This window comes from Geotrypetes seraphini, chromosome 6 (assembly GCF_902459505.1).
Source record: "Geotrypetes seraphini chromosome 6, aGeoSer1.1, whole genome shotgun sequence".
Taxonomy (NCBI): domain Eukaryota; kingdom Metazoa; phylum Chordata; class Amphibia; order Gymnophiona; family Dermophiidae; genus Geotrypetes; species Geotrypetes seraphini.
This window is the reverse complement of record NC_047089.1, coordinates 29,047,553-29,061,347: the sequence shown is the minus strand read 5'-3', so window position 1 is coordinate 29,061,347 and position 13,795 is coordinate 29,047,553. Positions and strand designations below refer to the sequence as shown.

At 46.8% G+C, this 13,795-nt stretch overlaps 1 protein-coding gene across 3 annotated transcripts in view; it reads left to right on the top strand.

The window, feature by feature from the left end:
• The window catches only part of FAM76B (family with sequence similarity 76 member B), a 105,007-nt gene that overhangs the window by 9,043 nt on the left and 82,169 nt on the right, over positions 1–13,795 (top strand). For all 3 annotated transcript variants that reach the window (XR_004539815.1, XM_033948064.1, XM_033948065.1), the window contains exons 2-4: positions 2,076–2,140; positions 4,259–4,313; positions 6,332–6,487. Coding sequence is in view for 2 of the 3 variants with exons in the window: in XM_033948064.1 (XP_033803955.1) it covers positions 2,076–2,140; positions 4,259–4,313; positions 6,332–6,487 (276 nt within the window). In the remaining variant the exon portion in view is untranslated. The remainder of the gene's footprint in view (positions 1–2,075; positions 2,141–4,258; positions 4,314–6,331; positions 6,488–13,795) is intronic.

Here is a 13,795-nt window from a genome sequence, read left to right as displayed (position 1 = left end):
AATAATTTTCACTTCAGGCTCGCAACCCCAAACGCCTCACTAGAGGCAAACTAGCCCCTCATGTTCCATACATCCCTCTCTTTCATTTATATATTTTTTTTAATCTCGATGTATTTTTTGGCCATCTCTTGTACCTTCCTCACCTGTGATGTCCGTCTTAAGTTATGTAAACCCCCCCCACACACACACACACACACTAATTTCTGTGATGGGGTGTTTGTTTGTTTTTTCTCTCCCTTTTTAACACTTGCTTTTAAACTTATTTTATTGACTGTAACCTACCTAGATATATTTTGATAGACGGTATATCAAGAAAATAATATGAGCGTTAGAGCATTTACCTAGCCGGCCCGTGAACTCTTCCGCAGTTTAGTAAAACCAAACGTTAATCACACTAACTTTTTTTTTAATTATTTTGAGAAAAAAGGATGTACAAAGAAAAATTGCATCACAATATACGAAAATATATCTATATAACTAGTGGAAAAGAAAACCAACTCTAATGCATCACATTGTGGAAAACCAACCTTAAGCATACATAGTGAGAATAAATTATAAATATAATAGGGTGATACAACATTATTAGTAATAACCTATCCCCAATACTCCCAGCTATAAGAAAAAATTAAACCAACAAACTATTATTTTTTTCAATTACCAGTATTTGTTCAAGAGAGAGGCATCCAGCTGACAAGGATCATTAAAGATGTACTTAGCTTTTTAATAAGATATCAAACATTTGCATGGAAAACCTAAGCAAAAGGTAGCACCAATAGCTAGTACTTTAGGCTTGAACTTAAGGAACTGCTTCCTTCTCAGTTGAGTTGCTCTGGACATATCAGGAAATGTAGTAATCTTTTGTTCACAATACACTATTTTCCTAAGAAAAATGTAAGCTTTTAAAACTGACGGTCTTATTCATGATAAAAAAAAGATTAATAATGTTGCCCTAGAGGAGATGACATCCTGAGAAATTTCAAGAAACTAAGTAAAATTGGCAACTGTAGGATCAACATTAACTGAACCAGAAACAAGATTTACATCACTAGTCGGAAAGACTTGATTTATGGTAAATCATTATTTTCTACAGATTCACTCTTGCTGGTATAATTTTAGGGCTCTTTTTATGAAGCCGCGTTAGAGGTTTAACACGCGCTAAACTGCCGGACGCACTAGACGCTAATGCCAGCATTGAGCTGGCGTTAGTTCTAGCCGCGTAGCACAGGTTTAGCGTGCGCTAAAACCGCTAACAAGGCTTCGTAAAAGGAGCCCTTAATATTTACAAACAGCTGTCATCAGAATAGGCTAGTTCTTGATAGCGTCAAAACAATTGTTTGATAGCGTCAAAACAGTCCACTGCAGAGTTCCATCCAACATTTTGTGGGAGCATTAGCTTGGTTTCTCCTATTCTTTTCAGAGCTGCTGCTGCTGCAGGAAAATGAATGTTACAGAAGTATTTAGCAATTTCAACAACATTAGTCTTTATTTCTGGGACACTGAAATCTTTGGCTAGGAGGTGTAGCAAATATGTATGTTGTGTAATTTTTTGGTTGAAAAGGCAAATCTTGTTCTTTTTATTCAAAAAAATTAATAAATATAGTTCAAGTTAAACCAAGTCAATTGGTGAAATTGACAATTTGTTACTGTAAATGTCTTGAAAGAGCAGTTATATATGAGAAAATGATGTCGTTTTGAGCATAAATGTTTTAATAATTTATGATTTTTTTAAAGCAGTATTTCAGTTTGATATTAAATCATTTAAATTAATCTGACAGTCTTGTAAACAAAAGCAATATATTAAGGCCCCCTTTTACTAAACTGCGCTAGCGGTTTTTAGCGCTGGGAGCTGCGCTGAATGTCCCACGCTGTTCCCAACACTCAGAGTTCCTATGAGCATTGGGAGCAGCGCAGCTCCTGGCACTAAAAACCGTTATTGCGGTTTAGTAAAAGAGGGCCTAAGTTCTGAGACATGCCCGAAAGTTCATTTTATAGACATTTTTTTCTTATAGGGAGATTGATTATTTCTGAGTAGGTTTTATTTATGTGGTGGTGGTGTGTTTTGTTTTTTTTAATAGGAATGTCGAATAGCACATCCCATGGTAAAATGTACCTACTGCAGATCAGAGTTTCAACAAGAGAGGTAAGCCCTTTGGATCTTTTGCAGTTGTGCAATATGTCGAAAAAATATGATTACTATTGAGTACTTGGGCTTAACTATATGCATATTAATTATGTTAAATTAACTCCTTTGGTACTGGGACTGAGCAGTAGTGCTGAATTACAGGCTGGCATTCAATAACTGTTACAGTCATTGATTATCGCCAGCCTCATTGCTAAGGAAGTAATGCAGTAATAGGTGTTCCAGTGCAATAGGTGAGACATTCTAGACCGGTGTCTCTTAAACTTTCTCGAGCTGAGGCACACTATAGTTAGTGGCTTGAGGCATATGCGTAACATCATCACGTCGACATCCACACATGTGCAGAGGCTCTCCAGATGGGCCCTGAGACGCCAGTAGGAGGTGCCAGCAAAGAGGGCCTGAGAGAAGGAGACAGCTGATTGCCTACAGCAGTGCTTCTAAACTACTTCAAGCTAAGTAACCCCTAAATCTAACAAATATCAACTGAGTACCCCAACCACCCAAGCTCTGCCCCAGATCCCATCCCCTTTACTAATTATAATGCAATTTTTTCCATTCATTTTTCATATACATACAATATACACAGCAGATATAAATTCTCAAAACTGACACATTTCAATCACTATTGAAAATAAAATCATATTGAAAATAAAATCATTTTACCTACTGGCAATCCTCTGCAGGCTGCTGTAATTAGCTTTAAAAGTGAGGCCAGGGGGAAGCTGGAGGACGCTAGAGAGAAGGGGTAAACATGTAGGCCTTCAGTGAATTGGGCAGCGCTGTACCGCGTAGGGAAGTCAGCTGACAGGCGCTTCTCTTCCTCCTCAGTGTGCTGTGTCACACTTGGGGGTTCTTTTTATCAAACTGCGGTAGGGGTTTAACGCGTGTAATACCACGCGTTAAACCGCCTGCAGCACTAGCCGCTAACGCCTGCATTGAGCAGGCGTTAGTTTTTTAGCCGGCCGCAGGGGTTAGCGCATGATGAAATGTCCGACACGCTAACCCCACTAGTGCGGCTTGATAAAAGGAGCCCTTGAAATCTCAGGAGGCACACTAGTGTGCCGAGGCAGAGTTTGAGATATACTGTTCTAGACAATAGTTATTTCCCTTTAGTCGCATGGTTGCAGAAGGAATCCACTCCGGATTTTTCACTCTGCCTCTATAGCAGTGGTTCTCAACCCTGTCATGGAGGAACACCAGCCAGTCGGGTTTTCAGAATAGCTCTAATGTGCATGTGGCAGATTTGCATGCCTGTCACTTCCATTATATGCAAATCTCTGTCATGCATATTCATTAGAGCTACCCCAAAAACCTGATTGGCTGGGGTTGGGAACCATTGCTCTGTAGTACTTCACTGATCAGTTTAGCGCCCTCTACAGTTTTTTCCTTCTGCAATCCCACTTGTACAATCCCACTTTATTCCAGGACCAGTGGATTATTTCCCTCCACCCGCCAGGATCTGTAGGAAGCCTCAAAACTTCAAAGGCTTTTACCCTTCCCTCTTAAACCGCATCACTAAGCATGCTCCTTTATACATCAATCTTTCTTCCTACAGGCCAGGCTGTAGGAGCTTATCTTTTCTGCTCGTGTTTTATTTCGTGGTTTTTGCCCTCTTGCTGTGAAGGTTCCCTGCAGAAACGTCCATGACTGCGGGAGATCGCAGACTGTTGGAGAATGTCTGCTTCTTGGGAGTTCCCTGGACAGCCTGCACATTAGATCGGGGCTCCGGGACAGTTCCCTTGGGAGCTAGCTAACCCCAGGCTCATCCACTAGTTGGGTGGAGCATAGGCTGAGCGGTTTCGTGGAGGAGTGACAAAACCGCGCAAGAGGTTTTTAGCTCCAGCCAGTGCGTTGAATTCTCTGCACTGCTCTGACACTTGTAAGAACTCTGACCGTCAGAGCAGCACAGAACATTCAGCGTGCTGAACCGGTGCTAAAAACCTCACGCAGTTTTGTAAAAGGGGGAGTAAATGTTTTTGAATTAAGAACATAAGAATTCTAAGATGTCTCCTTTTTTCTTAAATATGTAGTCTTAATTATTCTGCCTAGAATTTGATATAAAATATGGAATATTGTGGATGTGCTATTGAATTTTTGCAATCCTTTTGTCTCTTTTAGCAAAACAAACACAATATGCAAGAAATGTGCACAAAATGTTAAACAGTTTGGCACGGTAAGCTGGCATTTAATTTAAATATAGAAGATAATTTTAGTAAAAACAATTTTTTGACATCTCAAATGGTAAATTAAGATAGTCCTGTTAAACGGTTGTGGCTAATCTTGATCGAAACAGACCTCTTGAGCATGTTAGTCTATGGACGCATTAGCATTTAGCGTGCGCTAATTCGATTAGCGCGCGCTAATCGGTTAGTGCACCTTAGTAAAAGAGGGGGTTAGTGTTTCTTTTAAACTACAGTGTAAAATGTTTACTAATGTAATGAGATGTGTAATGCACTATCCCCCTCCTTTACTAATGCATAGCACGAGTTTTAGTGCCGGCAGCAGTGGTAACTGCCACTGCTGGCACAAAACCTGCACTACATGTTAGAGGAGTATGCTTTTAAAATGAATACAAAAAATATCAGTGGAATAAGCACACTAAAACCTTATTGAATGGATAGAGGTAAAAGTTAAACTCAGCTTACACCTAGAAATAATGAAATTTATTTTTCTTTTTTTAACTAAACCTGGGGTGATTTGATAAGTAATGAGACTTTTTTTTATTTCAGAATCAGATGAATTACTTTTTCTTTTTCAAAGTAGCATGTTTCATATTCAATACATTTTTTGCGGCGTTTTGGAAACGATTCAAAGACGTGCAGTAGACTGTTTTGCAACATCACTTTTAGCACTATGGCTGTGGCATTTTTCACTTCATCATAACTTTTCTGCACAGTTGTTTTTCAGGGTTGGGAATGCCCAAAAATCACAGGGCGCTAAGTCTGGGCTATATGGAGGGTGTTTAGTGCTGTTTCATTAATTTCAGTCAGTGCTGTCAACACAACAGCAGCAGCATGCAGCCTGGCATTGGGTTCACACAAGTGGGTTTTCAGGATGTTTGCATAGTAGCCATCATTAACTGTCCACAGGCAACCCAGTGCTGTAGAATCATACCGTGTGCATTAAAGAACAGCAGAAACATGACTTTACCCACCGAAGGACTTGCAAATAATTTTTTGAGTGGGGGCAAATTTGCACATTTCCATACACTGGTCTGTTTGGATTTGGGGTCATAAATAATGAATCAATGTCAGGAAATCATCAATTCACTCCCTAAGTCAGATACTATCCCTGGGCCGTAGAGTCTTGCCCAACCTTCCCAATCAGCCCCCACCAAAATTAAATCTGTATGTAGCATTTTTTGTTTTCAATATCTTTATTGATTTTAGTGATAGCAAATGCCAACAAATTAAACAGACAAGCAAGGCCAACGGCCAAGTAAATTCAGTTGTCATGGAAAGTGCTGTTAAGCCTTTCGGAAGTTATGGTTAAGAGTACTGCAGGTTTAATACAAAAATAAGATCAATGCATGAAAAATCCCACTCTCCCATAACCCTTGTAGCATTTTATTTAAATTATAACTTCTATTTATTTCCTCAGAAAAGTAAAAGGAAGTTTTCCTTCATTTTCATTTCTGAAGTACAAAACAATCATCTAAAGGAAAAGTAAAAAGTGTGCCAATATTTAACACACACTGCTCAGCAGTAGTAATGTTGAGTTTAGGATATCAAAATGCATCTGCAGGCAAACTGCACTACAATTAGCTCATTTTTATTGGTGTTTTGGCATGCTTTTTGCCCTATCCTTATATTAGATGAAATTTCTAGTGCATGAAAAAAGTGTGCTAAAATGAAAATATTCAGTTCTGCATAGTACAGTTCCATATTGATCCCAAAGTCATATGTCAGCATCTTGACTTGGTTTAATGTGAAATGACTTGGGAACTCTATGATCAGATAGTAGGAAGGTCCATGTCACCAGAAATATCCTGGAAGAGTAAAATTAGAAATTTATTTCTAACAAATTAAGGACCTCTTTTACGAAGTGCGGGCCGGTGCGGTAACTATCCCGAAGCCCATAGGGATTTAAAGGGCTTTGGGGCCATTTCCATGTAGCAGCCGCTAGCACAGGTTTGTAAAAGAAGGGATAACTTAGATTTAAATATATTGTAATACTTAATTTGTCTTACAGCCTAAACCTTGTCAGTACTGTAATATCATAGCGGCATTTATTGGCACCAAATGTCAACGGTGTACAAACTCTGAGAAAAAATATGGACCTCCTCAGACTTGTGAACAGTGCAAACAGCAATGTGCATTTGACCGCAAAGAAGAAGGGAGAAGAAAGGTAGGTTTTATAGTATATTATAAGAACTAGAAATTGGTGGATTTTTCCTGTAATATTTAATGAAAGTGAATAACTCATTTAAAGTGAGAGAGCCTGTCTGTGTTTATTTCAGAATTTAAACAAATTAATTCAAGAAACATTACATACATACATACTTCTTCTCTCTACACTTCTCCCTCCGTATTCGCTGTGATAGGGGATTAACAGAACCGCAAATACAGAAAAACCGCAAACAACTTTTTCATATGTTATTCGCTGTTTTCTATTTCTATTAAAAACCATTGTGAATATGGTGAAACCGCGAATAACATGGTGGGAGACCTGGCCTGTTCCTGAACACAGTGAAGGGGAATCAGCAATTTCTCTATGCAAGCTGATGTAATTTTGGGGGGGAGCCAGCAAGCTAAAAACTGTGAATAATCAAAACCGTGATTGCTGAAACCGCAAATATGGAGGGAGAAGTATATAGCCAACCTCCTATCTTTCACCTCTTCCCTTTAACAACCATAAGATCTGACTTTAAAAACATGTAGCATTAAGAACTATGAGGGATTAGAGTGGATAGCGTAACTGGTTTTAAAAAAGGTTTGGACAAATTTCCTGGAGGAAAGAGTCTATAGTTTGTTATTGAGAGACATGGGGGAAGCCACTGCTTACCCTGGATCAGTAGCATGAAATGTTGCTACTTCTTGGGTTTTGGCCAGGTATTAGGGACCTGAATTGGCTACCATGAGAATGGGCTGCTGGGCTTGATGGACTATTGGTCTGACCCAGTAAGGCTGTTCTTATGAGTGTTCAATTATTTATCTACCTGAAAATGAAAGAAAATAGCAAGCGTGTTGAAATAAGTGTGCGTGCCATGATAAGTTTCAAGGTTGATCATGCACAGTTGCAGCTCAGTGCGAGTCTTAACATTTCAAGAACTAGGATGTCAAGAGAATCCTTGTGCGAATCGAGAAAGAAACTGAATTTATGTTAGCACTTTGTAAAGCTTATGTGCTGGCAGCAGGAGGCTCTGTGTCCATTGGGGGGGAGGATGGTACCCTCGATGTCTTCCCCGGTGCAGCCCTACACAGCCGCACTCCTCTCTCATCCAAAGCGCAAGGATCTTTTGAGATGAGGTTTTTATCCCAGAGGAGCACAAGGTGATTGATGAGGACCTGGACCCTTGGGGCAAATTCCAGGATCCTCTTGGAGGGTCCAGATTCCGGCTGCGAGGGGTTTGAGCAAAGATGTGTCTGGTGCTTATTTTTCAGCGGAAAGAGCTCCATGAATTAATCCTTCAGGTCTCCTAAGTTTTGCACTTTGAGGACCCCGTATAGGACCTGCGTGTGGTGGACCCCTTGCTTAAGAGGATTCGCTCTGCTTTCCGCTCTTTTCCTATGCATCAGGATATTCGGGACATCATGCTCGCACAGTGACAGGTACCAGAAGCCCCTTTTCATTTTGCGCGCTACATGGCCCGCCTGTATCCCATTCTGGAAGGGGATAGGGATACAGTGTTCCCCTGGTCGTTCGCGGTCGGTGGTTCGCGGTCCCTGTCATTCGCGGTATTTTCTGACTGCGACAAGGAGAGGGCAGTGGGAGAGGCAGGAGAGAGCAGCCGGAGTGCCGCAAGTGCAGGAAATCACTTGCGGTACGCTCCGACCGCCTCTTCCTGCACTAAGTCGGGCCTTATCCAATCAGGAGCTGCTTTGACACGCAGCTCCTGATTGGATAAGGCCGACTTAGTGCAGGAAGAGGCGGTCGGAGCATACCGCGAGTGATTTCCTGCACTCGCGGCGCTATGCCTGCTCTCCCGCTGCCTTCTTCAGGCTCCCCCATGAAAAACCATATTTGCAGTTTTTTGAGATTCATAGGGGTTCCTGGAACGGAACCCCCGCAGATATCGGGGGAGTACTGTACTCTGAAGTCGCCTATAGTGGATGCGTGATCTCGGCCATCTCTAAGCGGCATACCGTGCCTGTTGAGGGTGGTGCGGCCTTGAAGGACCCGGAGGAGCATAAGTTGAAGTCCCTCCTTAAACAGAGTTTTGATGCGACAACTCTGTCGGTCCAGCTAAGTGGCGTGTTTTTATTGGATCCAGCATGTACTTGATGATAAATTTGAGAATTGGGACTTGCTAAGGCAAGCAGTTGCCAAAATTGAATTGGGTGCTTCTTATCTCTTGGATGCGAGCTTCTGCCAAGTCTCTGGTTAGGAGGGGGGTATTCAGATAAAGTGATCTCAACGCTTTTGGGGTCCCGGAGGCTTTTCACCTCTCGGGCTTATGTGAGGGTTTGGCGTCTATTTGAGGAGTGGTGTGATGCGCATAGAGTGGTCTCTTTTCACGCTTCCTTGCCTAATATTTTAGAGTTCTTGCAGGATGGCCTGGATACGGGACTGGCTTGGTCTTCTCTCTGGGTTCGGCTTGTCAGCCTTTCGGGGGTTCTTTAAAGGTCAGCGTTTGAGTGCCATTTCTGATGTGATTCGGTTTTCTGTGGATTCTAGTATTTTTCTAGGGCCGGGGAGAATTAAGAACAGTGACGATGGCTCAGCTAGTGAGCTGCGGTGATGTTTTACTTCCAGGATCAAGTTCTATACATGTTCCAATAGTTGTTTAAAGATGTTTGTTGTTTTCTTACACTCCAGTTTGGAGTGTCATTTACTGTTTTTCAGTTAAGAAATTTCCTAAGTTCTGCTTCGCTATTCGGCAAACTGGAGTAGCAAGAGAGGCATGCTATACTGATATACAAGTTTGATCTCAGTCTCCACCTGCTGGTAGCAGTGAGGCATATTACCCATGCATAAGGACTATGCCAGTCTACAAGCTAACAGAAAGAAAATTAGCAGGTAAGAACCTAATTTCTCTTTCTAGTATGGCAGACACTTTATTCCTGAACCTTTGGGTAGTCAACCCTTTCTCATGGGAATTCTTGTAAAGAGTCTCAGCATTCTTTTGTTCCGCCTCCCATCCCTCTGGGCTATCCTCCAATTCCTCACTTGTCTCTCTACATGAAAGGTGGTAGGAGCTGCTCTTATCCCAGGACAAGCAGGCAGCATATTCTCACATGTGGGTGATGTCATCTACGGAGCCCCAGCGCAGACAGCTTTTCAAGCTTGCTATGCTGCACCACGCATGTGCATGCCTTCTCCCTCCACTAGAGGGTGCATCCCCACCTCGTGGTCCTCAGTTCTGTTTCTTCCGCGGAGCCAGAAGCCCTGTTCGTTTTGTGCTTTTTGTCTTCTGCCACCGCGGCTGATTGATTTTTCTCGGTCGCTGTGTTTGGTTTGTTATTTTCTTCTTTTGTGTGTACGGTATTCGTCCAAAAAAAAAACAACAGTTTTTTTGTTTGGCTCCGGGGGCTAACGGAAGCCGCGGCCGCGGGACCTCGTTCGTTCCCGGCCGGTTTTTGAGTTCATGTCCCGTCCCTTGACGGGCTTTAAAAAGTGCACCCGGTGCGATCGGTTGCTCTCGATCACCAATCCCCACCGGTGGTGCCTGATTTGCCTGGGGGCGGATCAGCTCACTGACTCCTGCTCTCGGTGCTCCACGTTCCAACCGCGTGCCCTCCGCCGCCGGCGTGCCCGTATGGCGGAGCTCTTTGCTGTGGACCCCGTGGCGGGAAAGGCCTCGGCCTCGACCTCGGCCTCGACTCCCTCGACCTCGCCGCGGCTCCCTGCCTCTTCGAAACCGGCGTCTTCGACCCCGAAGCCGAATCTGGGTAAGTCCTCGCTTCCTTCCTCGGCTCTAGGGTCTTCGAAGAAGCCATCCTCGGGCTCCTCAACGGGGGCGGGTGGGTCGTCCTCGGCCCCGCCCCGGTCGTCGAAGTCGGGTACCCCGCGGGAATACTCGCTACCGAGGTCGCCCTCGAGGGAGCACCCGCCGACTTTGTACATGCCATCTATGATGGCTGTCCCTGTTTTTCAAGACATGCTCCGGGCGATGATCGCCTCGGAGCTGTCCTTCACCCTGGCCCACATGAAGCTGGCTTCGGCCTCGGCACCGGTGGTCCCAGCCTCGACCCTGACCTTGCCCTCGACCTCGGTAGTCGACCAGCCTGAGCGGAGTGTGCGGCCTCGGGACAAGGTGTGCAGGGTTCGCCGGATTTCCTCTTCGTCTTCCTCGTCGAGGTCCTCCCGGGGATCCTCTCCCTCGGGTCGGCCTCGGGCGAAGCATCGGTCCCGGAAGCCTAAGCGCCCTCGGGGGTCGCCTCGGCGGCGGGGTCGCTCTTCGCCGACGAGGCACACGAAGGCTCTGAAGATATCGGAGCTCCGCCTGGATAACCCAAGGCTTGTGCGTTCCTCGGAGGGAAGGGGATCGAGGGACTCCCCCCGAGGAGGATGGAGCTTGCCGCGGTGCCTCGTACCCCGGGGACTTCCCCGAGGAGTTCCTCGGGGCATCGGAGGTCGCCGACCCCGACGAAATCCTGTGGTGTGGCTTCGTGGGGATCGGAGTCTGGTACCGGGCGGGAACCCAGGTATTCCCGGGAGGATTCCCCATCCTTCTTGATGGGCCGGGCCTCTAGATCTCCTTCCCCGACCGCAAGGCCCTCCTCTTTCTCGAAGTTTGTCATTGACATGGGGAAGGCTTTGGACCTCGACCTTTTGTCTGGGTCCCAATATTCAAAGGAGTTTCTGGAGGAGCAAGATTTGCCATATCCCCCACGTGAGTCTCCGTGCCTGCCTTTAAATAAAATTCTACATCAGGCATTTTTGCGGAACATGGACTCCCCTTATGCTGTTACGGCGGTTCCCTCGAAAATGGAGTCAAAGTACCGCACAGTCCCCTGTAAGGGGTTCGAGAAGGCGCAGTTGTCCCACCAGTCTTTACTGGTGGAGTCGGCTCTGAAAAAATCTCAGCCTTCTCGGGGTTCGGCTGCGGTCCCGCCCGGGTGTGAGGGGCGGACCCTAGATAAGTTTGGGCGCTGCCTCTATCACAATTCGATGATGGCTAACCGTGTGCTTAATTACGCTTTCACCTTCTCGTCCTACCTGCGCAAGATGGTGAAGACGATGCCCCGTTTTCACGGGGTTATGCCGGATTTGCATAAGAGACTTTGGCGAGTTTATGGAAACCTTGACTCAGCTGCGCTTGTTCCTCTTTCATGCCATCTATGACGCTTTTGAATTGTCATCACGGGTCTCCGCCTTCGCGGTGGCGATGCGCCGTCTTGCATGGCTGCGCACGGTGGAGATTGACTTGAATTTGCAGGAGCGCCTGGCCAATTTACCTTGTGTCGGATCAGAACTTTTTGATGAGTCGCTGGAGGCGGCGACTAAACGCCTGTCCGAACATGAGCGCTCTCTCGCCTCCTTGGTCCGTCCTAAGGCCAAGTTGGCGACTCCGAAACCTTATAGACGTCCGCCGCGGCGTTATCCGCAGAAGTCTACGCCGGCATTCTCCAGGCCTCCTCCCCGGCGTCCGCCTCAGCAGGCCAGGGCACAGCACCAGAAGCCTCCAGCGCAAGGGGCGTCTAAGCCGGCGCCGTCTTTTTGACGTGCTGAGCGGATGCGGGCGGGCTGCCTCCGCACTTTCGCCGACCCCGCTTCCCATCGGGGGGCGGCTACGGATTTTTCATTCGGCCTGGACTCTGATCACGTCGGACGCTTGGGTACTCCGTGTCATCTCGGAGGGTTACTCACTAAACTTCCTGACTGCGCCGCCGGACAATCCGCCAGACGCATCGCTCTCCTACCAAGCGCAGCTTCCTCTTCTCTCGGAAGCCAGGGCCCTGTTGAGCCTTTGGGCGGTGGAGCCGGTTCCCCCCGAACAACGGGGACAGGGGTTTTACTCCCGTTATTTTTTGGTCCCGAAAAAGACCGGGGACTTGCGCCCCATTTTGGACCTCCGGAAGCTCAACAAGTTCCTTGTCCGGGAGAAGTTCCGTATGTTATCGCTTCCGGTCCTGTACCCGCTCTTGGACGAGGGGGACTGGATGTGCTCCCTGGACCTGAAGGAAGCTTATACCCATGTTCCGGTGCATCCCGCCTTCCGCAAGTTTCTACGGTTCCAGGTGGGGGAGTTGCACCTTCAATATCGGGTCCTCCCCTTTGGATTGGCTTCGTCCCCTCGAGTCTTCACGAAGTGCATGGTGGTAGTCGCGGCGGCCCTTCGTTCTCAGGGTCTGCAGGTTTTTCCCTACCTGGACGACTGGCTGATCAAGGCCTCCTCCAGGGAGGGGGTTATCTCAGCGACCCGACAGACTATCACCTTCCTTCAACATCTGGGGTTCGAAGTGAACTTTCCCAAGTCCCAACTGTGCCCTGCTCAATCCCTTCAGTTTATCGGGGCTGTGCTGGACACGGTTCGCCTCCGTTCGTTCCTCCCTCCTCCTCGGTTGGAGGCCCTGCTTCGACTAAGCCGCCAGATTTCGCTGCAGTCCTCAGTATCAGCTCAGAATCTGATGATTCTGCTCGGCCACATGGCGTCGACAGTTCATGTCACACCGTTCGCCCGCTTGCACCTGAGGCTTCCTCAGTGGACCCTGGCTTCCCAATGGCGCCAGGATCGGGACCCGGTCTCCAGTCCTGTACAAGTGACTCCTTCCTTGAGACGCTCGCTCTGTTGGTGGACCAACTCTTCCAATCTTTCCGGGGGTTTGCTCTTTCTCGTCCCTCCGCATCGCAAGGTCCTGACCACGGACTCTTTGGAGTACGCGTGGGGGGCTCCTCTCGACGGTCTGCGGACTCAAAGTCTATGGTCGGCGGAAGACCGTCTTTGTCACATCAATGTGTTGGAGCTTCGTGCCATTTTTCTGACTGCTCGAACGTTCTGTCATCTGCACGATCAGGTAGTCCTCGTGCGGACGGACAACCAAGTGGCCATGTACTTTGTGAAAAAGCAAGTGGGAACGGGCTCTTGGTCCCTGTGCCGGGAAGCCCTGCACCTTTGGGAATGGGCGGTCTCCCAGAACATCTTCCTCCGGGCGGTTTACATTCAGGGAGAGAGGAACTGTCTGGCCGACAAACTCAGTCGTCTTCTCCAGCTGCACGAGTGGTCGCTCAACTCCCGTGTTCTGCAAGAGGTCTTCGCCCGCTGGGTGACTCCTCAGGTGGATCTGTTTGCCTCTCCGGAGACCCACAAACTGCCTCTCTATTGTTCTCGGATGTACTCCCCGGACCGTCTCGAGGCCGATGCTTTTCTTCTCGACTGGGGAGGGAGGTTCCTCTATGCGTTTCCTCCTTTCCCTCTGATCTTGAGGACGTTGGTTCATCTCAAATCGACCAGAGCCACTATGATTCTCATTGCGCCTCGGTGGCCTCGTCAGCACTGGTTCTGCCTGCTTCTTCAACTCAGTGTCGGGGAGCCTCTGCTACTGCCTGTTT